Source organism: Neovison vison, chromosome 11, assembly GCF_020171115.1.
Source record: "Neovison vison isolate M4711 chromosome 11, ASM_NN_V1, whole genome shotgun sequence".
Taxonomy (NCBI): Eukaryota; Metazoa; Chordata; class Mammalia; order Carnivora; family Mustelidae; genus Neogale; species Neogale vison.
In genome coordinates this window covers 33,282,491-33,310,112 of record NC_058101.1, presented here as the reverse complement: position 1 = coordinate 33,310,112, position 27,622 = coordinate 33,282,491, and the positions used below count along the sequence as shown (strand labels likewise).

At 48.9% G+C, this 27,622-nt stretch overlaps 1 protein-coding gene across 2 annotated transcripts in view; it reads right to left on the bottom strand.

The window, feature by feature from the left end:
* BEND4 (BEN domain containing 4) overlaps nt 1–24,115 on the bottom strand; it is a 34,834-nt gene extending 10,719 nt beyond the window's left edge. For both annotated transcript variants that reach the window (XM_044224236.1, XM_044224237.1), the window contains exons 1-3: nt 23,617–24,115; nt 15,708–16,274; nt 373–464 (exon numbers count right to left, since the gene is read on the bottom strand). In XM_044224236.1, the coding sequence (XP_044080171.1) occupies nt 373–464; nt 15,708–16,274; nt 23,617–24,109 (1,152 nt within the window). In that variant the 5' untranslated portion in view covers nt 24,110–24,115. The remainder of the gene's footprint in view (nt 1–372; nt 465–15,707; nt 16,275–23,616) is intronic.
* Nucleotides 24,116–27,622: the final 3,507 nt, after the last annotated feature.

The window sequence follows — 27,622 nt, the reverse complement described above, 5'->3', positions numbered from 1 at the left end:
CCATCTCACACTCGAGAAGCCCACTCGGTGTGGGAGGTGCCTGAGAGCAAGGTGCTTTCTGGAACACTGGCTCTGTCAGAGAAGGGCAGCTTGGTGTCTCCATTTCAGCCTTTCCCGAAAGAAAGCCTTCCGACTGGTCTCCACTGTTCGAACTGCTGTTTCTTTATCTCCCCCGTCTGCGTACAGCGTTCAATCTTGGGGAGTCTGGGTACGTGCGTGCTCTTCCCCCACTGGTACTAAGAACCCCAAACCTCAGGAAGCCAACAGTGTCTCACTAGCCAACGTGCTCGGGTGGACCCTGTACGCTATCAAGAAGCTTCGTCTTAAGGAAATTTCGAGGGACCCACATCTCCCTTTTTGCCAGACACCTACCTCGGTGGGCTGCTCGGCGGGCTGCGGGACCAGGAGCTGGTTATGGTGCTGTAGCACAGTCTTCAGGTAATCCAGAACGGTTTGGCAGGGCACTGCGGGCAAGAAAGGGCGAGAATTACACAGGAGCTATCCTGTGACAAGAAAATGAGAGGCTTCGAGTTTAAAAAGAGTTTTGATGCAAACTTCTAAAAAAAAAAAAAAATTATTTTCTAAAGGAAACGGAATCTTCTTTCTTTTGACATCCGTAGTTATTTCAGTTTGTAAATACAGAACAGATGCTACGGTTTGGGGAGAATTTTTAGGGCTCAGCACAATTCACTAAAAACTTTTTTCTTTTTTTTTTAAGATTTTATTTATTTATTTGAGAGAGAGACAGTAAGAGAGAACATCAGAGGCGAGAAGGTCAGAGGGAGAAGCAGACTCCCGTTGGAGCTGGGAGCCTGACGTGGGGCTCGATCTCAGGACTCCGGGATCATGACCTGAGCTGAAGGCAGTTGCTTAACCTACTGAGCCACCCAGGTGCCCCCCACTGAACACTTTTAAGTCACAGTCACTCTGAGATGAATTTGGGTCAACAACCACTCACAGAAGAGACGTTCTCTTGTTTTCTTTGACTCAAGTTGTAACATTAGCATCCAGTGATGCTTTTTAAAATCAGGGTACTGCAAACTAATGTTTCACCAGTTTTTTGTTTTTTTTTTTTAAAGATTTTATTTATTTATTTGACAGAGAGAGATCACAAGTAGGCAGAGAGACAGGCAGAGAGAGAGAGAGGAGGAAGCAGGCTCCCTGCCAAGCAGAGAGCCCGATGCGGGACTTGATCCCAGGACCCTGAGATCATGACCTGAGCCGAAGGCAGCGGCTTAACCCACTGAGCCACCCAGGCGCCCCGTTTCACCAGTTTTAAATCAATAATACAATACACGTTTTTAAGGACGGATTCACTCCTAGCTCTGCAGTAAGCAGGAGGGCCCTGTGCTATAAACCTGCTTCCCTACGTGGACACAGCTGCCTGGGGTTCCCACGGAGCCGGCCCCGTGCAGATTCAGTTACGGTATCTTTCGTTAACTGTTGCGCTAATTTTCTGAAGCTCAATCTCATAGATTCATTAAATAATTACAATAAAACTGAACAGGTATTAACCCAACATGGAACCCTGACATTTTTTGTACCACTGCATAAACAATTCCTACATCTTGAGATTTCTATTAGAGCCCTTTCAGGAGCAGTATTAACTAATTGCTTTTAAAGGTCTTGGTAGCTTAGTTAATAACCTAATTCATGGGAATTACTGCCACTATCTGTCTCAGCTGTGGATTTTCTTAGGCTGTTTTTGTCACATTAGAGAAAATAACAAATATGTAATCTAAACCCCAAATTTAAAGTATCACTTTCTGCCTTCTGCATTTTTTCTCACTTTTTTTTTTCTTTTTAAAGATGGTAAACAGAGGTTACCATCCTTGTCCACACTGTTGAAAAGCTGGATTTTTTAGGTGTCATCACACTGTAACATAACCAATCAAAATGTACATCAACGTCCCTTTGAAGAAAATGAATGACACCAAGTATAAGCAGCTTAAGAATTTTTTCTTTTTGTCAAAAAAAAAAAAAAAGTGTTTTCTTACATAACCATCCTTCTGGACCTGTGTCTTACAGTCCTTGAATACAGTCTTCAAATTGGAGAAGCACTTGCTGAACAACCAGAAAGTCAATGAAAAGAAGTCATGCATACAGATGATCAGTTTGGAGTAGGCCTTTTGTCAAAGCAAAGTTCAATAAAACCTGTCAAGTACCTCTAATTTCAGCAGCCTTTTAAAAGTTTAACCCACATTTACCCCAAGGATACAAACGTAGGGATCTGAAGGGGCACGTGCACCCCTACGCTACAGCAGCAATGTCCACAGTAACCAAATTATGGAAAGGACGTATATGTCCATCGACAGAAGAATGGACAAAGATGATGTGGTACACACCACAATAGACAATGCAATACTGTCAGCCATAAAAGAGAATGAAATCTTGCTGTTTGCAACAACGTGGATGGAACTAGAGGGTATTATGCGAAGTGACATAAGTCAATCAGGGAAAGGTAAGTATCATAGGATCTTGCTGATATGAGGAATTTAATAAACAAAACAGGAGCACAGGGGAAGAGACAAAAAAAAAAAATGAAACAAGACGAAACCAGAGAGGGAGACAAATCAAGAGACTCTTAATCTTAGGAAACAAACTGAGGGCTGATGGAAGGAAGGTTGTGGGGGAGGTGACTGGGTGATGGACATTAAGAAGGGCGCCCGTGATGTAATGAGCCCTGGGTGTTAGATCAGACTGATGAATCACAGATCCATACCACTGAAAAAAATATATGTTAATTAATCACTTAAATAAATAATTAAAAAAAAAAAAAAGAAAGAAAAGAAAAAAAGGTCTAACCCATTTTACTGACACCACAGCGGGAAAGAATGAATCTTCTGTTAATGGCATTAACTGGGGGGGGAAAGCAGGGGTTCTGAGAAGCTAGTGGAGACACAAAACTGTCTGCTGCTTGAGTTCCGGTTTTCGCTCGCTGTGTGGCTTGTGGGACTCCAGGAAACTTCTGTGTCTGGTGTCCCGCCCCTGGGGCTGTGCGTGAGGTTCCCAACAGCAGCACTTTGTCCTTCTTGGTTTGTGGTGGGAACCAAACGCAGCTGTCCACACGCCAGTGTTTGCCAAGTGACACGGGCAAGGTATTACTCTGGATTTAATTTGGAAGTTTTAGTAAAATTTGCAAATAACTCGCTGACTGATGAGCATTTGCATGAAACATCTTTTGACCCCTTACCCACATATTTTATAGTCATGATGATGTTTATGAAGGGGTCCCTGGGTGGCTCAGCCAGTTAAGTGCCGACTCTTGGTTTCAAGCTCAGGTCATGATCTCAGGGGCCTGAGATCGAGCCCCGTGTCAGGCTCCAAGCTCAGCGGGAGCCTGGAGATTCTCTCCCTCCCTCTCCCCTGCCCTTGCTTGCATGCACACACACGCTCCCTCAAATAAATCTTAAAAAAAGAATTTTATTAAAAAATGTTTAAATGAAGCACTAAAATGCTTATAAAACTGAATATTCAACGTGACCTCAACCATGTTATGAATAATTATATACATAAAGAGATTAGAAAGAAATAGATCAATGTGTTAATAATAATAATTGACAATGATTACATTTTAGGAATAGGATTATGGTAGCTATTACCACCAATCCTGGTAAACCAGTTTTAAAAAGTTTCTACAGGGGGCATGTATTATAATAATAATTTAAAAGCTGTCTGAAGAATGTTGATGTATTTGCCGCCTCCCCTTCCTTTGGCATACATTACCTTCAGTGCTGTCTGTACAGCCCTGGAAAGGCATGGAGGCCAGATCTCCCATTCTCCACACTCCCAGTATTTAGGTAGCAGCGCTAAGCGATGAGCAAGGCCAGCTGATTCAAATGTTGGAAGAAATCGGAATTTTGTGCGCATTTACTTGAGGTAGGAGCAAGTGGGTCCATAGGGTGCTATCCGGGCACAAGGCTAAAGGCCAGGAGGCCAAGACAAAGCTCATATTTAGCCAGTTACAAAACAGAAACAGCCACTGGGCACAGTGCTGGGGCCTCTGAGTCACCTCTTCGGGCCCCCCACCCCGGTCCTTCCCTGCCCGTCCCTGGCCCTGATCCCCACAAGGCAGAGGCCTCCAGGCCCCGCCCAGGCCAGGGCTGGAGCATGTCTCTGCAGTGACAGATTTGGAACGTCACTCCCTACTGTGGCTCTCTGGAGGGCTGCCCAGATTTTTACATGGGAAGCTGCAGAATCAAATGAAACCTTTCTGATGAAAAGAAAAATAAAGTCAGTGGAAAGTAGAGACAGGGGTGTCTATTCAAGAGGGAAGGAAGTGGCAGGAAAGATAGTACCCTGACCCACAGCTACATCGTGCTGTCTCCTGGGAGAAGCCCTGGTCACTGAGAAGAAAATCACGGAAAACCTCTTGTCCTTTTGCCCTGCTGTCCTGTTAGCCCGTGGCTCTGTGCACAGGCTGTGGACTTTCCCAGTGAACTCAGGGGCCCCTGGAGATGAGGAGCAAGGGGCCTGTGCTCTCTGCAGGATTCCTGCAGTCCAGGGCAGACACTGCGCCTTTGGCTTTCAAGGGATGAGACAGTGAGGTCAGGGCTTCCAGCAAAGGAGCAGCAGGATCCTCAAGGAGCTGATTATATCCCAGACGCCTCCTCATCTAACTGCGTCCTCATGCTCGTTCTGAATATTAAGCACGTCACTCTTGCTGATGCAGAAGCTACCACCTCAGGCCCACTGGGTGGGTCTCATATACTCACTTACGCACTCTGCAAAGGAAAGGCAGATACACCTACCAGGTTTAACGAGACACTACCTGAGGAACCAAAAACCGTAAAAACATCTATTAAAGGGGAGAACAGAAAGGTACCTCAAATGTTCCTACTATCAATCCTGATATCAATAATTACAATTTCTGCCACCTGCCCACCCCGTAATAGCATTTTAGCACACACACCAGAGAATCTGGGAAAGAGCAGAATGACTGGGAGGAAAAAAGCAAGTTAGGAAGACCTTTGGTGTCAATAAAACCTGAGAGAAATGGGTTACAAATGCTCCACTGGGTATCTAAGACATCCAGATGAATGCGCGACTCTCAGAAACAGACGGGCCCCCTAGCCTGGATGGCTTGATGGCGTCATAGTCAGGGTTAAGGTCATTAAAGCCACACAGACAGGGTCTTCAACACATTCTCAGGCAGTAAATACCACTTAGTGGACAGAAAGACGTGGAAATGGGTCCTAAAGTAATTCTTGGGTACTTTTTTCTCCTTAATGTACTTCCTCTGGCACTAGGAATGGTCTGATTCTGGGCAAGTTACTCAGCCTCTGTTACCTCATCTGTAAAACGGGGATAATTACCCACTGTATATAGTTATTGTAAAGCAGAAAGTGTCCAGTAAACAGTGCCCAACGTAGGCTGGTCTCATTTTACGAGTAGGAGCCTAGTGAATTCCTTGGAGGTCACTTAACTGACTTCGTTGTTAGACTAGAAAGTAAAAACTAGAAAGTTCTTCCCAGGAAATCTGCTCCAATTCTGTGTTTTCCCACATGAAGAATGCTTGGCTCTTGAGGATCTAATTTTCACTGCAGATCATTACATTAAAATCTTGATCAGGGCTTCTCTAGCATTAATTACTCTACTTTGCTATATCACTGTTTTTACAAAATACACCATATCTATGATTTTAGAGGGAGACTCAAATTATTTACAATGAAATTATTTACCATGCCACCTATGCGCTTGTATCTTTAAGTGTCCTTTTCACATAGTGTCTGTAAAGTCTAAGCTCTTGAACTGTAACTACGTAGAAGTGAACCATAAGCTTCCAGTAGTCCTCAGCCTTACAGAGGCACCGTTATGCTTCTGCTTAGGACAATGTCTCGTCTCCGTGGAATTTCACTGACCTGTGGAGATGCCACAACAGGCCTGACACTGGGCTCAGATCTGGGACACACAGCTGGTGTGTCATCTCTGTCCTCGAGCTTATACAGCCTGTCTCTCCTCCTATCAGAACACTCGGGAGAGACAGAAAGAGTAAAAATCTTCCCCAACACGGACTATCACAGAAGTATGCATGAGGTACTACGGGAAGTGGTTAGTCCTGCCTGGGAACTGGGGGAAGAATTTGTTACAGAGGCGAGAGTCAGCTGAATTGGGTCCTGAAGGATGAGTAGGAGTTTTTCAAGTGGGGAGAAGGAGAATATGTCCTTGAGCTGGGAGGAATAGCAAGAGTAAAAGAAGACCAGAAGCCAGTGTCAGGCTGCTCAGGAATCCCCAGTTGTCCACTGGGGTTGGAATGCTTGGCATACGGAGTCAAGTCCCCAAAAAGGGACAGGAAAAGAATCACGAAGCGAAGGTCCCCAGGTGTCATAATGGGAGCTGGAATTTACAGACCATGTGAAACCTGTAGAGGCTTGTCAGCCACGGAGGATCTGGGGCTTTTCAGCAGGGGAGACGCTGGAGTCTGGGAGGAGGTGAGTGGCTACTGCATGTGTCCGTGCTGAGATAGGCCCGGATGAAGAGTGGGGAGAGGAGGAACCCAAAGTGATGGGCATCTGAGAGGTAGAGTCCAGAAGGAGGCTGATGTGACGTTAAGTGTGGCAGGTGCTTCTGAGGTTGCTAACCTGGGTAACTGGCTGGGTGCTGACCTCTTCACACGATAAGACTACTACTTAAAATCGAAGGACACCACTTAAGATTTCCGTATTACTGGGTGCAGGACAGTTTCTCTCACTCACTTAAAGTTGCTGTGTGTTGAACTTACTGGCAGATCTGGGAGACCCTCAGTTGCTAGTTTAGTGAAGGTAATACTTCCAACATTCCAACAGTATTATTAACCTCACTGTACAGAAAGAAGAAACTGAGGCTCAGAATGGTTAAGGGAGTTGCCAAGAACCATAGATGTCGGAGGCAGGCCCCCTGGCCACGGCAACCTCTGCCATTAAAAGATGGCGCCTGGCTAGTTGCCAGGTTAGAATTGCCTCGTGAGACTAAGCGGGACGCCCAAAGAGGAAGTAAACAGCATTGGTTGCTAGCGAAGTTGTTCGTTTAGGTGCACAGCCTGCTTCGCTCCCTCCTGTACCCTGCTCGCTGATTGGTCATGTAAACGTATATAAGTGTGTAGACTTGCGGAAACAGAGGAAGAGAGAAGATACATCTGAACTGGGGCTTCTTTTCGTCCTTGCGGGTCGAGGCGATAAATGGTGCTGAAACCCGGGAACTAAATAAAGGAATCTTGCAAGGTAATCCACAGGTAAGCGGGGACATTAGCCACGTTCAAAAGTGGGAATTCCGCGGTAAAGCGGGGAGTAAAGGTCGACTGAAGTATATGCGTGTAAAAAGTTAATGTGCTAGTTAGTGTCTTTAACGTCCGCGTCTGTTGTCTGTGTGTTCATAATAGGATCTGAAGTAGCTAAAGTGCGGTTGGAAGGGTCTTTAAAAGACCTGCTGAAAGCCAATGGAACTCCACTAAAAGCAAAAACTGCTCGGGCCTTTTTGAATACAGTGGAAAAGGCGGCTCCATGGTTCCTAGATGAAGGCTTGATAAACATACTTCAGTGGGACCACCTGTGATCCAGGGTTTGGCCCCTGTGAAACCTATTAATGCCTCGGGGCCATATCAACCTTTTAAGTTGCCCAGGTGCACCAATAACAGGGTATGGCCACCAGAGTGGTCTGGATGTCAGAGTACCTTGCGCATGAAAGACCCGCGGATCCCCTTACCCAAGAATTCAACACTGCCACAGGATGCAAGCAGCAAGAGGTTCTTTATTGTAGCGCAGGCGCCTGCGGGTGGTCAGCAGCTCCTGCTAGCTGAGCACACCAGGCTGGGGTGGTGCAGGATTTTTATAGACAGATACAAACAAGTTTTGGATGGGGCGGAGCTGATTGGCTGACAATTTGAACATTTGAAAAAGGCATACTTGGTGTTTGCGGATTGGCTTTGGAGGACCCGCGCGCGAAGAAAAAGGCGGGAAGGGGGAGCTGGACCTTATTACTCAGCAGAGAAGCATCCTGCCTATGTGACTATGCGGCCCCCTGCCTACGTGACTATGCCTCGGCTATTAGCAGAAGGTATCTTGTTCAAACAGGAGACCAGTGTCACACCCTAAAAGCCAAGCGGTTACAGAAAGGCAAAAGAGCAGTTAAATAATTAACAACTGGGGGAAGGGTCTTTCACGCTCAGTTTACATCAATGAAATGCATAGCTTTACATTCACTCCACGCTTTCCTACTTACAAAAATAATACCTTTACAGGGTACAATTATTCCTTTCAAAATCCTAAGCAAGGCAATCCCTCCTCTCCCTTTGATGCATGGCAGGTCTGTAACTTGCTAGGAGCATGTACTGATATCTCAGCAGTGTCCACGTTAAATGGTGGCAAATTCCTCAACTGTTCTTATAAACAAAATGACTCTAGTACCTTTGGGACAACAGTTAATGTCTCTTGCCCCGGTAATATTACTTATCAGCCCACTCCCATATGCGTCTCGCCACCGTTCCTTTTCCTCGTAACAAATGCTAGCGAGCTGAATGATACGTTGAATTGCACTAAGAATTGCTATCTTTCCCAGTGCTGGAATGTCACGGCCTTCAAGCTGGCTGTGATTATGCATATCCCTACCCATGTTCCTATCCCAGTTTCCATTCCAAAGGACAAGTTACCGGTGGTGCTATTCAGAAAGAAGAGAGATTTTGGTATCACAGCCGCCGTTGTGACAGCATTGGCTATATCTACAGCAGCTGCCACGGCAGCAGCAGTCTCGCTTGCTGCAACTATACCCACTGCGGAAGCTGTGAACACCCTTGCAGAAGGAACGGCGGCTGCCCTTCAAACACAGACTCAGATCAATGCACATCTGCAAGCAGGAATCCTGATAGTCAACCAGAGAGTGGATTTGGTTCAAGAACAAGTGGACATATTGGGGGCCCTATTGGGACTGGGAGGTATAGCACCCTTCCCGGCAATTTGTGTAACTCCCATAGCCTATACTAATATGAGTGACTTACAGAATGTCTCCCGACAGCTCTCCCAATACTTGCGAGGGAATTAGTCCGCAGAATTCCAAAACTACACTCAGCACCTGCTACTAGGCATAACAAGGATAAATAACACCAGAGTTGAGCTAGCAACCCTCCCAGAGACAATCAAAACATTGCAAGATGTGTTAACCTTTACGAAACAATGGGCTAGCGTAATTGGTCTGATGACAATCCTCGTAGTGGGCTTGATCCTACTAGCAAGGAAACTGCAAATTTGGAGGCAACAGCAACATAGGCAACAGCAAGCCATGGTGCAGGCCTTGTTAGCCATCGAGTCTGAAACATCCCCCCAAGTGTGGCTAAGTATGCTGGATCGGTAGTCAACGACGGGTAAGATTGGTGGGGGAAATATACCAACCTAAGACAGGACGCAGATCATTGATATCTGCCGTCTGATGACGGGTAAGGATATTCCCCGCCACTGACAACCTAAGACAGGCACGATCCCTGCCATAAAAGAAAAAAGGGGGAGATGTCGGAGGCAGGCCCCTGGCCAGGGCAGCCTCCACCATTAAAAGATGGCGCCTGGCTAGTTGCCAGGTTAGGATTGCCTCGTGAGACTAAGCGGGACGCCCAAAGAGGAAGTAAACAGCATTGGTTGCTAGCGAAGTTGTTCGTTTAGGTGCACAGCCTGCTTCGCTCCCTCCTGTACCCTGCTCGCTGATTGGCCATGTAAAAGTATGTAAGTGTGTAGACTTGCGGAAACAGAGGAAGAGAGAAGATACATCTGAACTGGGGCTTCTTTTTGTCCTTGCGGGTCGAGGGCGATACATAGGGAGCAAATAGCAGAAATCCAAACTCAGGTTTGACTACAAACCCATTCTCTTTCCTCACACATCACTCTGTCTCCCTCCATCTCATGGCCCTAGCAAGAGTTGTGATGACCTACCGATTTCTAATGAAGAGAACTCAATCCTGTACTCCTCTGTTCCTATCATTTGCTCCAGGTTCTTACTCAGAATACACTCCTGGGTCTTCCTTCTCCTTAGAATCCCCATGCTTCTGCGGACCTGAAGCCGCCCTGAATGTTTCTGCACAAGCCCTCATGGACGCGTGTGAGCGGGGGTCTGGAGAGAGGGCCCCAGCATGGCCAAACTGCTTTCACTCCAGGATTTAGCTGTTGCAAAATTAGTTATCCAAAAACCTGGCATTCCTGGGACACCTGGGTGGCTCAGTGGGTTAAAGCCTCTGCCTTCAGCTCAGGTCATGATCCCAGGGTCCTGGGATCGAGCCCCGCATCAGGCTCTCTGCTCCGTGGAAGGCCTGCTTCCTCCTCTCTCTCTGCCTGCCTCTCCGCCTACTTGTGATATCTCTGTCAAAAAAACAAAAACAAAAAAGCCTGGCATTCCTGATTTATCTTTTTAAAATCTTCTTAGGAAATGACAACTGTGGACTAAAAGGATCAGAGCTGCCTAATCCAAGGTGAGTTTTCTGGTTTGTACCCTCAAGTTAGTAGTCCATCCTCATGATCCACCCTTTCCAGCTGGCCAGCTTGCTACCATGCATTTGTAAGCATCGTGTCCACGCACGCATGTGGGGCTCTGGCAGACACCTGCAGGTCACCGAAAACCCCAGTAGCCCGATGCGCTCTCTCCCAGCTGAGGTCGGACAAGGGAACTCTCTGCCTGTTTCAGCTCTTGCGCTGTAGCAAATGATCTCTCTGTGTGCCACGTTTTTCATATTTGTGGGCTTTTCGTTGGTGGGCTCGCCATTTAAAAGGGACCCTGAGCGCAGAGCTGGAGGGCTGTCTGGTGCTCCCGTGTGCAGGAAGGCTGCGATGAGCCTCAGGGAGAAAACATGGGTCGGGTAAGCCTTATACACAGCAGGATACAGTGCGGCTGGCTTTGAGTTGTGTCATTCCGACAACGCTATTAGGTCTCTTTAAACAAAAACATACATAAATATGCATCGATCTGTTGAAAAAAATGTGACCAGAGGTCCTCAGAAACCCAGCTCTGTATTTCCCCGAGGGGTGACGCTTCAGGATTTGCTAATTCAGTGTCGACAGTGACTTTATAGAAAGTAACTACAATGAACTGTGCAAACTGACTGTATTTTTTGGGTGAAAAGGGTAATAAACTACATCTAGAGTCGAAAGGCTTGAATTATAATTCTAGCTCTGCCCCAGGCTTTGCCTGTCCTGATTTCAACCTCTTTGTCCATAAAGTGGGAAAATTAATATTTGTTGGGAGAGGTAAAGATAAATTGAGATAATCCTAAATGTGCTTTTTAAAAAGTAGGAAGTCCTTTAATGATGTCAGTAGTATATTTCTGTATATTTGGCACTTAGAACGTCTCAAGGTATTTTTAACATGTTGTAATTATTTTACTTTGGAAGTTATTTTCTAAAATTACCACATTTTATGATTCTAAGACCCACATTTTTTCATATTTGCTTGTTCAAAGAGAATTCTAAGGGGCAATTATGATTTGCAGCGTTTTTTTTTTTTTCCTTTTTAGTGGAATACAGAATACTGTTGCATCTTGCATTCAGTGGGGTCTTAAATGAGATGATGTATGGTATTTTACATCCACCCTCCCTCGGGAGCTCTCTCACCCCGTGCTGACCACAAGCTTTCTAAACCAGGGTGCTGGCCCTAACCTGCCACCTTCTCTGGGAAGACAGTTCCCTAACATCTTCCTTCTTTCAATAATGTCTCAGCTTTTCATATTCCTGATCCAAAGATCATTTCCTTCTGTGGCTTTTTACTTTTTTTTTTTTTTTTAAGAATTTATTTGACAGTGAGAGAGAGGGACAGAGAGAACACAAGAAGGGTACAAGCAGGGGGAGGGGCAGAGGGAGGGAGAGAGAGAGAGCAGGCCCCCCACTGAGTAGGGAACCAACGTGGGACTCCATCCCAGGACCCTGAGATTCCGACCTGAGCCAAATGCAGACGCTTAACGGACCGAGCCACACCAGTGTCCCTGTGGCCTTTTTGCTTTTAACTTACCTTCACTTTTTTCTAAAAAATTTTAACTTTTCAACGGACTCTCTGACTTCTGGTGTGATAATGTAACACCAAAGAGTGGGGGCTGAGGCTCCTCCCTGAGGAGACAATATTTAACTGCCCATATCAGCACGTCCCTGGGGGCGGGAAGTCAGACGACTCTTCTCCAGGAGCCCTTGTTTGCATGTGGTTGACAATCAACAAGTCTCTGCTGACTCCTTGACACAGGATACAGCAACCCAAGGCCCGGTCAGGTGGTGGGGGAAGAGCACCTTCCCCAACCTCTTTCTTCTCGTTAAGGTCTGAACGTTCCTGTCCCCTTTCATAGCTACCCAGGGAGCTAATTTCCCTCTATATTCTAATAGGCTCACTTGAAGTCCCACTTCCAGAACTGCTGCCAGGCATGAATGCTTATTTCAGGAAAAAAATAAAAAATTAAGAAACCAGGAATCTCAAAGTCATTCAACAGCACAACTCGGGAGCAGCCGAGAAGGGACTAAAATCAGTGTCCTAGCTCTGACCTGGGGCAGGCGTCCCTATCTTCTCTTTAACCCTATTTCCTCTGAATGCTACTTTCTCCTTTGTACTCACCCATCCTGCTTGGCTGTAAGGAGAGCCCTCCCACAGCACATGGGTGGTTTCTACTACAGGAAGGTCCCAGGTCCCCGGAGCTCCCCTGGGAATGCTCTGGCTTTGAGAACAACAGAGGCCTACTGGAACCGCTGGGAAACCCTGACAACAATTAGAGAAAATGCATCCCAAATTATCCAGGAGAACTACTGCTTGCAAACCACTCCTGTTACGTATAAAACCAGATGGCTTTTTACCTTGAACTTCTCTTTTTCACTACTTTATCTACTTTATTACTTGCTATACTTTTCTTCAAATGGCTGTCCATAAATAACAGTCCCCTTCCCCCAAATTCATAGCTAATGGAGTGAAAGGTGGACTCGTAGGTGATCACCCACAATCTGGTCTGTTGTTTAGCCGAAGACGGAAGTTGAGCAGTATGGGGAAGGGGGCAGTGATGTCTTTGCTTCAGGTTTTCGTTGTAAGCAACATGTTTGGATGTCCAATGCTAAGGTGAACCTATATAATGAGTACATGAGTTAAGTAATCTTTTTTTTTTTTTTTAAGAGAGAGTGAGAGCGTGTGTGTGCACAGGGAAGGGAAGGAAAGGAGGGACAGAGGGAGAGAGAGAATCTCAAGCAACTGGAGCCTGACATAGGGGTCGATCTCACGACCCTGAGATTATGACCTGAGCCAAAATCAAGAGTCAGAGGCTTTACTGACTGAGCCACCCATGTACTCCTTAAATAAGTAAATCTTTCCTGAATTTTATGCTACTTTTTTTCTATTCATAACTGACAGATTTTTTTTTCTTTTTTAGCTTATTTTTAATTTTTTAATAAACATATAATGTATTTTTAGCCCCAGGGGTACAGATCTGTGAATCGCCAGGTTTACACACTTCACGGCACTCACCATAGCACACACCCTCCCCAGTGTTTTTTCTTTTTTCATAAAGATTTTATTTGAGGGAGAGAGACTGAGAGAGCACGAGTGGGGAAAGAGAGAGAGAGAAGCAGGCTCTCCACGGAGCAGGGAGTCCGACTTATCCCGACACCCTGAACTGAAGGCAGACACTTAGCCCACTGAGCCACCCAGGCACCCAGACAAACTGATTTTCATTCATTTAGCTGGGTTTCAGTATGGATTATTTACTGAAATTACAGTTCTCCACGTGAAATGGCTTTTGACTCAAGTTTGAGGAGGGAGCTTTCAAGAGGGCTGGACTGTTTACCCTAAGTGTGGTGACCACAGCCTAATTTCAACAAGTATCATTCAATATTGGACCACCTAGAAAGCTTAAGAAACTGCAGCATTTTCATCTTTCGGGGAAACAGAGACCGTGATTAGTGGCAGCTCAGCAAGGAGTTATCCATGACAGACTTTTCACCTGGTACAGATAAATGGGAGGAGGATAAATCGCAAATTTACTTGGTGTTTGCTGAGGACGAGCATTCAGGACTGGGAATTAGACATCACCACTCTGGGACAATTCTGTTACCTGTCCTCGCACGGTGAAACTCTTAGCCACAGTTCTGGATGGCTGATGTAAGGATCTAGAATTCACTGATCTCCAGGACACTATTTTCTCCCCCAGGGAAAGAGGAACGATGGGGAGCAAGATGGAAAATACTCCTTTGGGGATAAAACGCCAAGTTAATTAACCATAATTTGTGGAATTGTGAGAGTTGTAAACTCCCACAGCGTGTTAGCTCTGGCCCCCTCTCTTGGATCCGGGCGAACCCAGTGGAGTTCTATGGCCACTGCACTGAGTTCCACCCATGTCTCCTGTGGTCGCTGTCTGCCTGGCAAGGAAAGACTGTGACCTTTTATCTAACCCCAGGGCTCAAGTGCAAAGGGAGAGAAAGGGTTAACGTCACCTCTTCCATCTCCCCCACAATACAACTGCACTAAATCTAATTCCGAAATATTCTGAACCAAAACTCTGGTCCATGTGGGAAAGCTTTTAAATCAAGGGATGGAAGGAAAATAAATTTCTGATCTGACAATTCTTAACTCTTGCTTTTGTTTTTGTTTTGCACGTGTACTAATGATCAAGAAGGTAGTAGTCTTCACTATTTCCTTCTTTTTAAGTCAGCTGCCAAACTGGGTGGTTCAAAGACACTGAGTCAGGAAAAGAACAAACTTTCTATTTACATTTATATATCAGCCTTAAAAATTTTAATGTAAAAATTTTAATGTGTTATATACATCCTATTTTGAACACACTATATTAGTATAAGTAGGACATGTATGTAAATAACCAATATATGTGTCCACTGGTGGATATATGCTCAAAAATTTTTATCAGTGGGCTGCATGAAGGAAAGGGTTTGAAGTTACCGTTCTAGCTAATGATCTTACCATCTTTTGTAAGTCACAGACATGTAGGAAATGAATTCAAAGACATAAGCAAAATCGGTCGCTTTTTAAATAGCAAAAAAATAGGGCTTTGTAGCCCAGAGAAGATCTTGCCATAAAGATGACTTTACTACTCCACAAATCTAGTGTCTCTAAGAGGCAGGAAATGCTTGCTGCGCCAGGGGGCACAAATAGTGTGGGATCAGCTTAATTACTGGTCTGTCTTTAATCTCTTCTTTTCAGTTTACAGTTGCTTATTAACTTTTAAGGAGGAGCCTGCATGCTAAAAAGAGACTATGCCTGTTGAAACTTAACAAGAGTGACAAGAAATTAACGGAACAGAAGAGACCACTTGTTTAGTTGTACTCACATCCCCCCCTCTGAAAGCATCATTCCACTTTACTCTCTACTACTAATAAAACACATATAGCAAAGTCTTTAAAAATACAAAAGCTGCTTGTAAAAGAGAGGAACACTTTTTGATGAAAACCCAGGCTCATGGCACTTGGCCTACTGGATTCTCCCATCAAGTCTGGAATCATTTTTACATGGTTAGAGACATCTTTGAACAGGACAGTGGTCTCCAGGCCTACAACTGACTTAAACATAGCTAGGACAAGGCTGGGAGTTCATCCTGAAATTTCCATTTGGCACTGGAAGGTGAAGGCCACCCCGTGCACGTGCCTGTTTTTCCCAACTTTTGTCCCTTGTTGGCCAAATTGAAAAATAGATACTTATGCATGCACGCACACACACACACACACACAGAGCTGAGACAACGGAAAGGAAGGATCTGCAGGTGGCTTGCAAGGAAAATGGCACGGTACCTGGGATGCTCTCCAATTTCCGTCTGAGCTCTTCATTTTCTTGTTGCAGGGAAATAACCTCCTGCTCCAGCTCCTGGCACCTCGGACAGTAGCCTTCCTCTTCCTCTTCTTCCTCCTCTTCTGGCAGTGTGGAAGAGGATGGGTGACCATGGGATTCGGAGGTCGCCGGGGAGGTCCAGCCACCTAGTGTGTGCACGGGGGAGGTTGACAGAGGATCCACGTCGGCCAGATGGCCGTACTCACTGACCGATGATGTGTTTGGAGTCGGGAAACTCCCTGAGAGCAGGTAATTTTGTAGGGAGTCAGTGAAAACCCTCAAAAAGGCAGAAGTCTGTTGTTTCCTTTGCATATATTGCATGTCTACATCTACGTTATCAGAGGTCTGACTGTGGACCCCTTTCCCGATGGGACACTGCTCCTGTCTTTCGGTATAACTCAAGCCTTCCTGCTTTACGCAAGAAATCATGGATTGGGAATGGTTGGAGTCCAGAAGCTTTCCTCCACAATTTAAGAGACTAAGAACTCGACTGCATTGCTGGGCAAAGGCATCCAAGATCATTCGACTCTCTGAAACACATGAAAAGACACATCAGAGGTGGATAGCCAAAGACAAGGGGAAGGGGGTAAGTGAGGGCCTCAGTGTTGAGCATACCATTCAAAAATGTTAAAAATATGTATTTCTACTTTTCATCCCAAACTAAGGGGACGAGATAGGATGCATTAGCTTCCTGTCATTCTGCAACCAGAGGGGTGCCTCAAGAGTTTCCCCCACCCCCTCCCTCTGGGAAATGGCAAGACTGACTTTGGGCACCACATAGGGATTTCCATCACTGTGGTATTAACTGACCTGCACAGGTCTGAACCCACACCTTTGGCTTCATTAATATCCTTACTCTAATGAATCGAGCCAGTCACTGCTGACTCAATTCCTCATTGATAGGAGGGCTTACAGCAATCATTACTTCTATTTCTGGAGTGCCCTCATGCCCTTGCTATTAATCAGCTGATACGGTCCCTGCCGAGAGTACGTTGCTCCCAGATGCAAACTGGAGAAGAAAGATAAGTCCTTTTGAAGAGCTCACTAGACATCTAAGGTAAAACAAAGAGTGGCCTATAAGGCAAACGATGACAAGCCCGAAAGCAAAACCGTGTTAGCCAACATCTGTGTTCACTACGCTTTCTTGTCATTTATCTGTGAACTTGGATTTCTCGTCAAGGCCCATGTTTAGGCCAATCTGTGTAAGTATCATGCGGAAAGCAGCAGTGTCTCTCCTTAGAGCCTCTTCCATTAGACTGTCAAGTCTCTTAAAATGGCATGTGTCGAGAGTGATGGTTAGTTCACAGAAACATATTCAAAAGCATATTAATTGTCAATCAATGAAAAGTAAAAACCAAGTGGAAAGTAATCAGTTTAGAAAAACAAGCAAAACCCCCTCAAACCGTGAAAACATGTTTTCGTGATGTCTAAGGGTCTTGAAAATTTACCCCAAATGCAAATGTCACAAGGTACGTTCTCTTCTTTCCAGACCACCTCCCAGAATGGACTATTTATAAAAACAGAGCGATGCTCTGTAAGGCTTATGTGGAGGTGGCAGATGCCTCTCATCTCCTCTCCTCCCTCCCCAGGATAATGGCCACAAAATACTGCAGATTTGAGATGCCAGCAACTATTTATGATAGAAATTTAACTAGCTACTTGCTGTTTCTGAACATGTTGATCAGCTGTATTTGGGGGGGGGAATAAACTTGAAAAATGAAAAATGGTGAGATGTTTGAGGGCTTCTATGGGGACAGCAAAGTATATACTGACTATATGCAGGGCCTCTTGTAAACAAATAGGTTTTACTTTAGAGCATTTCACATATCCTTGGCTGGGGTGGCTAGAGCACTCTGGGCAGGCTGCGAGTCCACAAGGCTGTTTTCTTCCCGGCCCAGTGCTTTCCCACTCTTAGGACCAATACTACCCTTAGACACAGGCAGGGGGATCCCTACCCTAACCGTCCTCCTCCATCCCACCCTCTGCCCATGGTGAGGTACCCCAGATCCAGGAATTCCTTACTCAAACTGCTTCGAGGGCCTGGGTTGGACTCGTCCCTGAGCCATTCTCCCAAAGACAGACCATGGTGCCAGAGCCTGGAAGTTTGGACTGGGGCATCCATTCCTGTATATGTGAGGTTCCTCCTAGTGGAAGATGAAGCTGGGGGTGGGGAGAGAAGGCCATGGGCTGGCTGAAAACTCCAAAGTCAAATCTGGTCATTAAGAAGGTGTATTTATCAGGATAGGTGGATGGAACATATTTTATTTAACAGTTAGTTAATTATTTAGATATATGGTATGTAGGCCTGAATTTGCACTCTTGTCCTAAATCCCACAAATATTAGGTACAGGTCTGTTTTTTAACACAATGATTTTTGAGTCCTGAAGAAAGAACCAGATGTAAGGTACAGTTTCAGGCTAGAACTGATTGATGCGCTGGGAACTTCACTGAAGCAGCAGCAAGGATAAAGTCCACTCGCTCTCTGGGAGAAAAAGGGATGTGGATATGGGCAGCATGTTTGCTGGAACTGATGCCTCTGCCCCCTGCCAGGTGGAAGGGAAGAACTGTGCTCACGATTTAAACCAAAAAGTAATAGGGGAAGACCTCAGATATGTGGGTTTTGTTTCTTTACATTGACCCAAACCAAATAAACAAAGTAAATGGTTGAACCATATAAGAGGGATGACTTAAGATGATGTTGCATTCTCATCTTCGCTTCCGGGTTTTTGTTCTTTTATTAGTAAAATCAAAGGATGATATTGATTGGGAATTTTCAATTCTAGCACACTAGCAGTTTCCATTCATTTTAATCCTATAATCCCATTCCAGACCTGAAGTTGTATTTACTGTTTGCATTTTAATCAGCACAGTCCCGAATGATTTACATCCTATACACTTCTAACATAACCTTGATGAAAGGAGCAAAATATGAAAAGAAAGGCTAAAATAGAAGTGCCTATAAAGAATTGCTTGAATATATTTGTTCCATGTCCTAAAGCACACTCAGTAGCTTTCATCATATTGATAAATCACATTAGGGTATACATTTTAAGGGGGAAAAAACTCTGACTTGGGGATAAGCATGATTTGTTTTTTTAATTGAAGGATAAACTTGTAATATGCTGAGAAAAAAATCATTATGTAATATGCTACATTATGAAGATAATGTATTAAAATGCGATCAGAATATCAGAGAGTAGCTACAACCATAAAACAGTTCTTGCCTTCAGTTTTTAAAAAATGCTTCATTCTGAATTTGTTCTGAGAACTGACAGATGCAAAAATAGCAACCGTAAGCCTTAAAGTTGAATTTCTCTTCTTTTTGGTAACTTAAAACATTGAAGTAGTGTTTTCACATCAATACGTGGAAGAATATGATGAAAAATATTACTATTACACTTGGCAGAAAACAGCACATCTTTCTACTTACTCCATATTGCAGCCAGCAATACTTTAGCTTTCCAGACAGAATATAATTAGAAATGCAAGTACTGTGCAATGCCCATTACGCTAAGAAATGGAGAAAAGTTCTGTTTTCATACGAACACAATCGAATGGTCACTGACCCATGATTCTTAATTGAGCAAAGTGTGAACATGTATTTTGAATTTTTTTTTAACTGCTTTCCCCCCCTAGTTACAGAATGCTCCACGCAAGCAATGGCAAGGAAGTACAAAGTCAACAGTTTACAAAGGGGCTTTAACACTACCTACTTTATTCCTAAGTTCTCTAAAAGTAAATACTGCAAAATGTTAATAAATCACAGTCATGAAGCACTGTAAAGTGACCACTTGTAATTTATTTTGCTCTGCTGTGCAATCTGTTGGAATAATATCATGTTGCAAATTGTGCCTAGTCTGATTCCAAAATCTGAACCCGTGATTATTTTTTTAATTAAAAAATTCATTTCTAGAAATTCTTCTAAATTTAAGTGGTTTAATCCATCCTAAATCTGATAAGTGAATAAGGGATGGGAACTCAGCAATCAAACACAGGCGCCTTTTTTAATGTCCTTCTTTGTAAGTAAAGCCTTGAATGGAATTTGTCCATCACAGCCTATACCCAAGAGTATTCTGTTACCATGAAGGAGATCACAGACGTCGAGATTAGTGGTAACCTTTTGATTTTAGCCCAGCGAAGGGTGAAATATATTAATATGAAAAATGCAGAAGCAGAAAAAAAATTTTGTGATCTACTATCACGTATCCATACGTTTTATCTACCAAAAGGATTTCCAGCTAGTTCAAAATAGATGATTTCCTTAAAACATTAATATAACTTCTGAAGAGAGGACTTCATGGCATAGAAAATAGAAGTTAGAAAATGAAAGCATCTTTGGGAGCATCACCCTTGTCTTAAATCAATGAACTATGTCTTTTAAAAAAAAGGCCATCCAATTTTTTTTCATAATGGCAAACATCAACACAGCAAAACAGGATGCAATTTTTCTAAATAAATAAATCAATGATGTGTCAAAAATTAACAGATGAGTTAATATACTCGGTGCTATCAAAACCAGATGGTGCTTCCTAATATTCATCCTGCTCAGTCAATCCCTGAATATTTTCTGGACCATCGGTATATAAAATAGGATGCTGCTATTTGTGATGGCAAACAAAAGCAATCATGCCTGCCAAGCACATACTATAACAGGCAGCATTTCAGCTCTGCTAGACAGAAAGTAATTAGAATGCTTTTAATGTCCAAAAGAATGATGCTGATAGGCTGCCACAGATGTGTAGATTTATGAATATTTATATGGTGGTTTATAGCTGACACTTTTATCAGTTGAAGAAGATAAAATATCTGCCTGACTCAAAAGCTTGACAGTCAGGTTAATAAAATCTCATTAAAGAGAATGACCTATGCAATTATATAGGATTTATTGTAATTCATTTTTGATTGTACTCTGCTTAAAGATGCAATTTCCCATTTCCTGATGCCAAATTTAGGCTGCATATCAAGATCTACGTGGGTTTTAACTCTAAGCCTCCCACAGAGGAAAAATATGCTCTTAAAACCATGGTATATTACCCCTTTTAAGGAAAATTATACTCTTCATGAGATTTTATAAGAATGCTGAAAAATCTATTTTTAATCACATATTTCTCCTCTCAATGGTTTATGGCTCTTAATGGCAAATAAGATTCACTTCAACCTTTTCATCTTTTCCCTGCATTTACTCTGGACACTCAGCTATCTCTCTTCTATCTCTGACTTGATTTATCACATGGACGTCTTGACTATTTTCCGTTTACCAGCTAGCTGGAGAGGCTGCAGAACACTTTTGTGAGGGTGCAACAAGCAACTTACCACCTCCCCAGCCCCCTCCCCAGTATGCTTAAATGGTGTCTGTCTCTGCACACATGCTCATTGGTTCAAAGTGGAACCACTAGTTCCACAAAGAGCCAATCAGCTCTTCAGGTGACTGTCCCTCTGATGGCCACTCACATCTCTGTGCCTGTTAAGAGATGGCTTTGTCCATCAATGATTAATATTAGGACCATAATTCATGATGTCTAGTACCATGGCTTTTTTTTTTTCCCCCCCCTGCCAGACCATTTTCCTCACTGCATGGAAGAAACCTACCATCCAGTTCCCATCTTTCCAACAAGCACATGGCATCCTGTACTTGGTGCTATCAAGCTTACCTCTCTATGACCTTAAAAAAAAAAAAAGGAGCAGCAACAGCAGCCTTGAGAATAAAAGGAAATAAAAAATATAGGGAGTTTGATGGGGCATCAGACAAAGCCCCCTTTCACTCTTTTAGATGCAATGATGTTGTGATGTCCACCTGGCAAAATTAACTAGGACAAAATTAACTAGGAAGAAACACTGAAAGAGAACATTTTACAACAAGGTGAAAAGGAAAAACAAACTCCTTGTGAATGAAAGACAGCAAGGACACTGTTAGAGCAGGAAGGAGCATGGAAAAGGACAGCAAATGGCTGGTGTACAAAAGAGAAATGCAGGAAAAAGCCAGGTTAAAACTATGGCTGAAAAATGGAAACAAGGGGGCAGATTTATAGTGCATAAAAGGAAGCAAAAGGTTGATTAAAGACTTCGCAGGCAGATAAAAAGGGGGGAAACTCCCCCAGTGAACGTGGTGGAACTAAGGTTATGCAAAGGGATAGGCAAAACATAGAAAAGGGGAAAAGAACCCAAACACCATATAAAACAAAGATAAAGCAGAACAAGGGAATAAACATGGGCATGAATGAAGAGAAGAGTCCAAATCGAGAGAGAGAGAGAGAGAGAGAGAGAGAGAACACAAACCTTACTCAAAGGGGAGAACACAAAAGAGTAATAAGGGACAAAATGGAAGTGGGTGGGTAGCCTAACAATAATATAAAAACACAACACAATATCAAGTCAAAAGCAACTGGGGGGAAAAAAAAAACCCAACAACAAACCAAGCCACAAACAATAAGAACCCCTACATAAGAACCCCACTCGAAGCCGTCAAACATCTCCAAATCAGTGAGAGATGTGACAGAACAAGTCTTCACTATTACCTGTAATTAGATTTTCTTTCTCAAAACCAATCTTTCATGCGTCAAAATATTGACAAACAACAGAACATTAGCCCAGGCATCTATAACTCATTTAGAGACAATGCTCATATTTTCATCAGGACAAAAGCCTTGGATCCACCGATATGCCGAATTTGGAGGACTCCAAAATGCCATACAAGGCCCAGAGCAGGAACTTTTCGTTCTCAGGAGCGAGCTAAACGCGGCTCTGCGCCCCGAGGGAGCGCAGAGTGCCCTTGGGTGCAGGCCCCAGGCTATGGCCTTTCTACCAGCCCACCTCCCCGGAGCCTAACCCGAAGGAGAGCAGCCTTTTCCGAGGGGGCCTCCTGCAGGCTCCCGGCGGAGAGGAACCTCGTGCCCTGGGGGTTCTCCCCACCAGGCATTTCGTCAGAGCTGGGGCCCAGATGCTCCGGAGGCGCCGTGCAGCCCCATCACTCCCGGCGTGGGGCGGGGGGGGGCTTGGACGGCGGGTCCCAAACGCCCCGGGGACGGGTGTCCCTTGGCTGGGGGGGAGGGGCGGGACGTCCCTCTCCCTAAAGTCCGCCGCAGGGGCCAGCGCCCAGCGCCAGGTCCAGCCGCCTGGCTGCTGCAGAGGAGCCCGCCCTCTTGCCCCCACCGGCCGGGACTCCGGGGCGGGTAGGGAAAGAGGGCCGCCGAGCAGGGACCGCGCGCGCACGGGAAACACAAGCGCACAGAAGAAGAAAAAGGGAGATCCAGAGCCAGCCGAGTGGACCGCGGCAGAGTAAGAGTACATCAAAGAGGTGGTGAAAAAGAGGATCGGAAGGTAAGGAAGGGGAAAGAGAAGGAAAAAACAGCGGAGAAGAGAGGTAAAGGAAAAGTGGAAGGAAAAAGTGCAGCCGCCCAGGGTAAAGGGAGGGCGTCCCCGAGCGCCGCCCGAGCAGCGCCTGCCTCGCCCCGAGCGGCCGCGGCCGCCACCCTGGGGTGTCCGGCGCGCGACCTCGGCGGCGAGGCTGCCTCCCCGACTCCTCCCCCGAGGGAGCCGGGCCGCGGACCGCCACCGACCCGCAGCCTGGGCGCCACGCCGGATCCGAGCGCGGAGCCACCTGTTAGGAGGCGCGCGCGCCGTCGGAAGCTCCGCACGCGGCGGCGCGGAATCCTCTAGAAGTTACCGCCGGTGCGTGGAGGCCTCGGGGTTGCGCTCCGACGCCCCGACTCTCTCTCAGCCGGGGCTGCGCTCGCCCGGCTCCCGTCGCGCCCCTCCCGCCGGGCCCGGCGCGCGCGAAACGGCGTCCGCCATGCCCAGCTTCTGGTGCCCGGGCCCCCACCCCTCCCCGCGGCCGGGCGGGAAGGAAAGTTGCGCCCAGGAGTTGGTCGGTACCTGCACTGAGCTCCAGGCTGGCGCCGTCGCTGCCCGCGCTGCTGCTGCCCGTGGCGGCCGCCGGGCCCGGGCCATACCTGACGACGGCGGCGAAGGACGAGGATGAGGAGGCGGCGGGGGCCGCCGGCGGCGGCGCCGGAGTCCTCAGGTGGCCCTGGGACGCGGCGGGCGTGCAGGATGGAGACGACGACGAGGCGGCGGCGGCGGCCCGGCCGGGCCCGGCGGGGTAGGAGCTCTGCGCCTGGAACTGCTGCTGCTGCGGCGGCGGCGGCGGCTCGCTGCTGCTGATGGAGACCGCGGCGTGCGGCGCGAAGGGCGGCGGGGGCGGCGGCGGCCGGACGTGCGGCAGCTCCACCAGGGTGGGTCTGTCGTAGCGCTTGGCCAGCGCCGGTCTCTTGCTGGGGAACGTCTTGAGGACGCTGTAGGGGCTGCGCTGCTTGTAGATTTTGGGGACGCTGGGCCCCTCCTCCGCCGGCTGCATCTCCTCCTCCATCCTGCGCCTCGGGGCCGGTCCCCGGTCGCACGCCCCCTCCCCGCCGGGCGCCGGGCTCCGAGGGTGCCTCCGCCTCCCGCCCGCCGGCTCTGCCCGAGTGCGCGCGTGTGGGAGGTGTAAGGGTGGGGCAGACTGAGTGGAGTCATCCAATCAGTAGGCCGTAGGTATATCCGCTGGGAAGGTTGAAATTCAATTGGCCACCTGTGTAGGGGCGGGGCTCAACCACCCCCATAAAGGTTGCTCTGCCAGGCTGCCGAGGGGGGGGCTCCTGCAGGAGAGCCGCGGGCTCCTGCAGGAGAGCCGGGGCTCCTGCAGGAGGGCCGGGGGCTGCTGCAGGAGGGCCGGGGGCTGCTGCAGGAGAGCAGCGGCTGCTACAGGAGGGATGAAGTCGGCGGAGAGCGGTGAAGTCGGCGGAGAGCGGTGAAGTCGGCGGAGAGCGGTGAAGTCGGCGGAGAGCGGTGAAGTCGGCGGAGAGCGGTGAAGTGGAGCGGAGAGCGGTGGAAGTCGCAGAAGAGCAGGGGAGTCAACGGTGTATAGAAGAGCTGTAACAGCTCTTGTAAGAGCTATAACCGCGTTTGGCGGTCCAGCCTCCAGCCTCCGGCGGCCGCCCTGAGCGCCGCCGCCTGCACCCTCCGGCGGCGGCCCCGAGCGCCGCCGCCTGCAGCCTCCGGCGGCGGCCCCGGGCGCCGCCGCCTGCACCCTCCGGCGGCGGCCCCGGGCGCCGCCGCCTGCACCCTCCGGCGGCGGCCCCGAGCGCCGCCGCCTGCACCCTCCGGCGGCGGCCCCGAGCGCCGCCGCCTGCAGCCTCCGGCGGCGGCCCCGAGCCATCGCCTGCAGCCTCCGGCGGCGGCCCCGAGCGCCGCCGCCTGCAGCCTCCGGCGGCGGCCCCGAGCGCCGCCGCCTGCAGCCTCCGGCGGCGGCCCCGAGCGCCGCCGCCTGCAGCCTCCGGCGGCGGCCCCGAGCGCCGCCGCCTGCACCCTCCGGCGGCGGCCCCGAGCGCCGCCGCCTGCACCCTCCGGCGGCGGCCCCGAGCGCCGCCGCCTGCAGCCTCCGGCGGCGGCCCCGAGCGCCGCCGCCTGCACCCTCCGGCGGCGGCCCCGAGCGCCGCCGCCTGCAGCCTCCGGCGGCGGCCCCGAGCGCCGCCGCCTGCACCCTCCGGCGGCGGCCCCGAGCGCCGCCGCCTGCAGCCTCTGGCGGCGGCCCCGAGCGCCGCCGCCTGCAGCTTCCAGCCTCCGGCGGCGAGCACCGCCGCCTGCAGCTTCCAGCCTCCAGCCCCGAGCCATCGCCTGCAGCCTCCGGCGGCGGCCCCGAGCGCCGCCGCCTGCGCCCTCCGGCGGCGGCCCCGAGCGCCGCCGCCTGCAGTCTCCGGCGGCGGCCCCGAGCGCCGCCGCCTGCGCCCTCCGGCGGCGGCCCCGAGCGCCGCCGCCTGCGCCCTCCGGCGGCGGCCCCGAGCGCCGCCGCCTGCAGCCTCCGGCGGCGGCCCCGAGCGCCGCCGCCTGCAGCCTCCGGCGGCGGCCCCGAGTGCCGCCGCCTGCAGCTTCCAGCCTCCGGCCTCGAGCGCCGCCACCTGCAGCTTCCAGCCTCCGGCGGCGGCCCCGAGCACCGTCGCCTGCAGCTTCCAGCCTCCGGCCTCGAGCGCCGCCACCTGCAGCTTCCAGCCTCCGGCGGCGGCCCCGAGCACCGTAGCCTGTAGCTTCCAGCCTCCGGCCCCGAGCGCCGCCGCCTGCAGCCTCCAGCCTCCGGCGGCCCAGCAGTCCAGTCGTCTGCGGTCCAGTTGTCAGCGGTCCCTCGACGCCTGCGGTCCTGAGACATCTGCGGTCCAGTTGCCAGCGGTCCCTCGACGCCTGCGGTCCTGAGACATCTGCGGTCCAGTTGTCAGCGTTCCCTCGACGCCTGCGGTCCTGAGACATCTGCGGTCCAGTTGTCAGCGGTCCCTCGACGCCTGCGGTCCTGAGACATCTGCGGTCCAGTTGTCAGCGGTCCCTCGACGCCTGCGGTCCTGAGACATCTGCGGTCCAGTTGTCAGCGGTCCCTCGAGGCCTGCGGTCCTGAGACATCTGCGGTCCAGTTGTCAGCGGTCCCTCGACGCCTGCGGTCCTGAGACATCTGCGGTCCAGTTGTCAGCGGTCCCTCGAGGCCTGCGGTCCTGAGACATCTGCGGTCCAGTTGTCAGCGGTCCCTCGACGCCTGCGGTCCTGAGACATCTGCGGTCCAGTTGTCAGCGGTCCCTCGAGGCCTGCGGTCCTGAGACATCTGCGGTCCAGTTGTTAGCGGTCCCTCGACGCCTGCGGTCCTGAGACATCTGCGGTCCAGTTGTCAGCGGTCCCTCGAGGCCTGCGGTCCTGAGACATCTGCGGTCCAGTTGTCAGCGGTCCCTCGAGGCCTGCGGTCCTGAGACATCTGCGGTCCAGTTGTCAGCGGTCCCTCGACGCCTGCGGTCCTGAGACATCTGCGGTCCAGTTGTCAGCGGTCCCTCGAGGCCTGCGGTCCTGAGACATCTGCGGTCCAGTTGTTAGCGGTCCCTCGACGCCTGCGGTCCTGAGACATCTGCGGTCCAGTTGTCAGCGGTCCCTCGAGGCCTGCGGTCCTGAGACATCTGCGGTCCAGTTGTCAGCGGTCCCTCGACGCCTGCGGTCCTGAGACATCTGCGGTCCAGTTGTCAGCGGTCCCTCGACGCCTGCGGTGCCAGCAGCCCTGCCCCGCACTCCAGGACCCTCAGCAGTGACACAGTGAGAAACGACCTAGATGTCAGCAACCTCATTGGGAGTAGGCTCGCCGGGGTCAAAGTTGTCATCTTTTATAAAAGAAAGCCCTGACCGGTCAGTGCGATTCATGATGCTTGGCGCGAAATAAAGCTTTGCTTGACCTTCGCTTTGTATCAGTCTCGTTCCTTTGATCACGGACCCTAACATTTGGGGGCTCGTCCGGGATCAAACGACGAGAACTGAGCCAGCATCAGAATTTTTAAGAAAAGCCTCCGGAGGTATTGGGTTTGGAGGTATTGGGTTTGGAGGTATTGGGTTTGGAGGTATTAGGTTTCGAAGTATTGGGTTCCGAGGTATTGGGATCCTATCCGTCTGTCTGGTTGGAGCTCCAGGGTATAGCCCACCGGGGAGAAGCTGGACGCAGCCATGCTCCCCAGGGCTGGAGTGGATGCGGGGACGCCCCATCCCTCTGCTGATAGATCGACAGGGGGTTCGAGTCCCCTTGGGCGGTCGGGGGGTTCGAGTCCCCCTGCGCCGTCGTGGGGGTTCGAGTCCCCCTGGGCGGTTGGGGGGTTCGAGTCCCCCTGGGCGGTCGAGGGGTTCGAGTCCCCTTAGGCGGTTGGAAGATGAAAATAGCCGCCATAAGTGGCAAATTTTGGGTAAGAATCGCTGGGTCTGCAGTTGTCTTTGTCTGGTTCTTTTGTTATCTATTGTGTGGTGTTTTGTGGACCAAAAAAGCCCCCCCCAGCAGCAGGCTCTGGATAAGGATCACTGGGTCTACGTTTGTTTTTGTCTTGTTCTTTTGTTG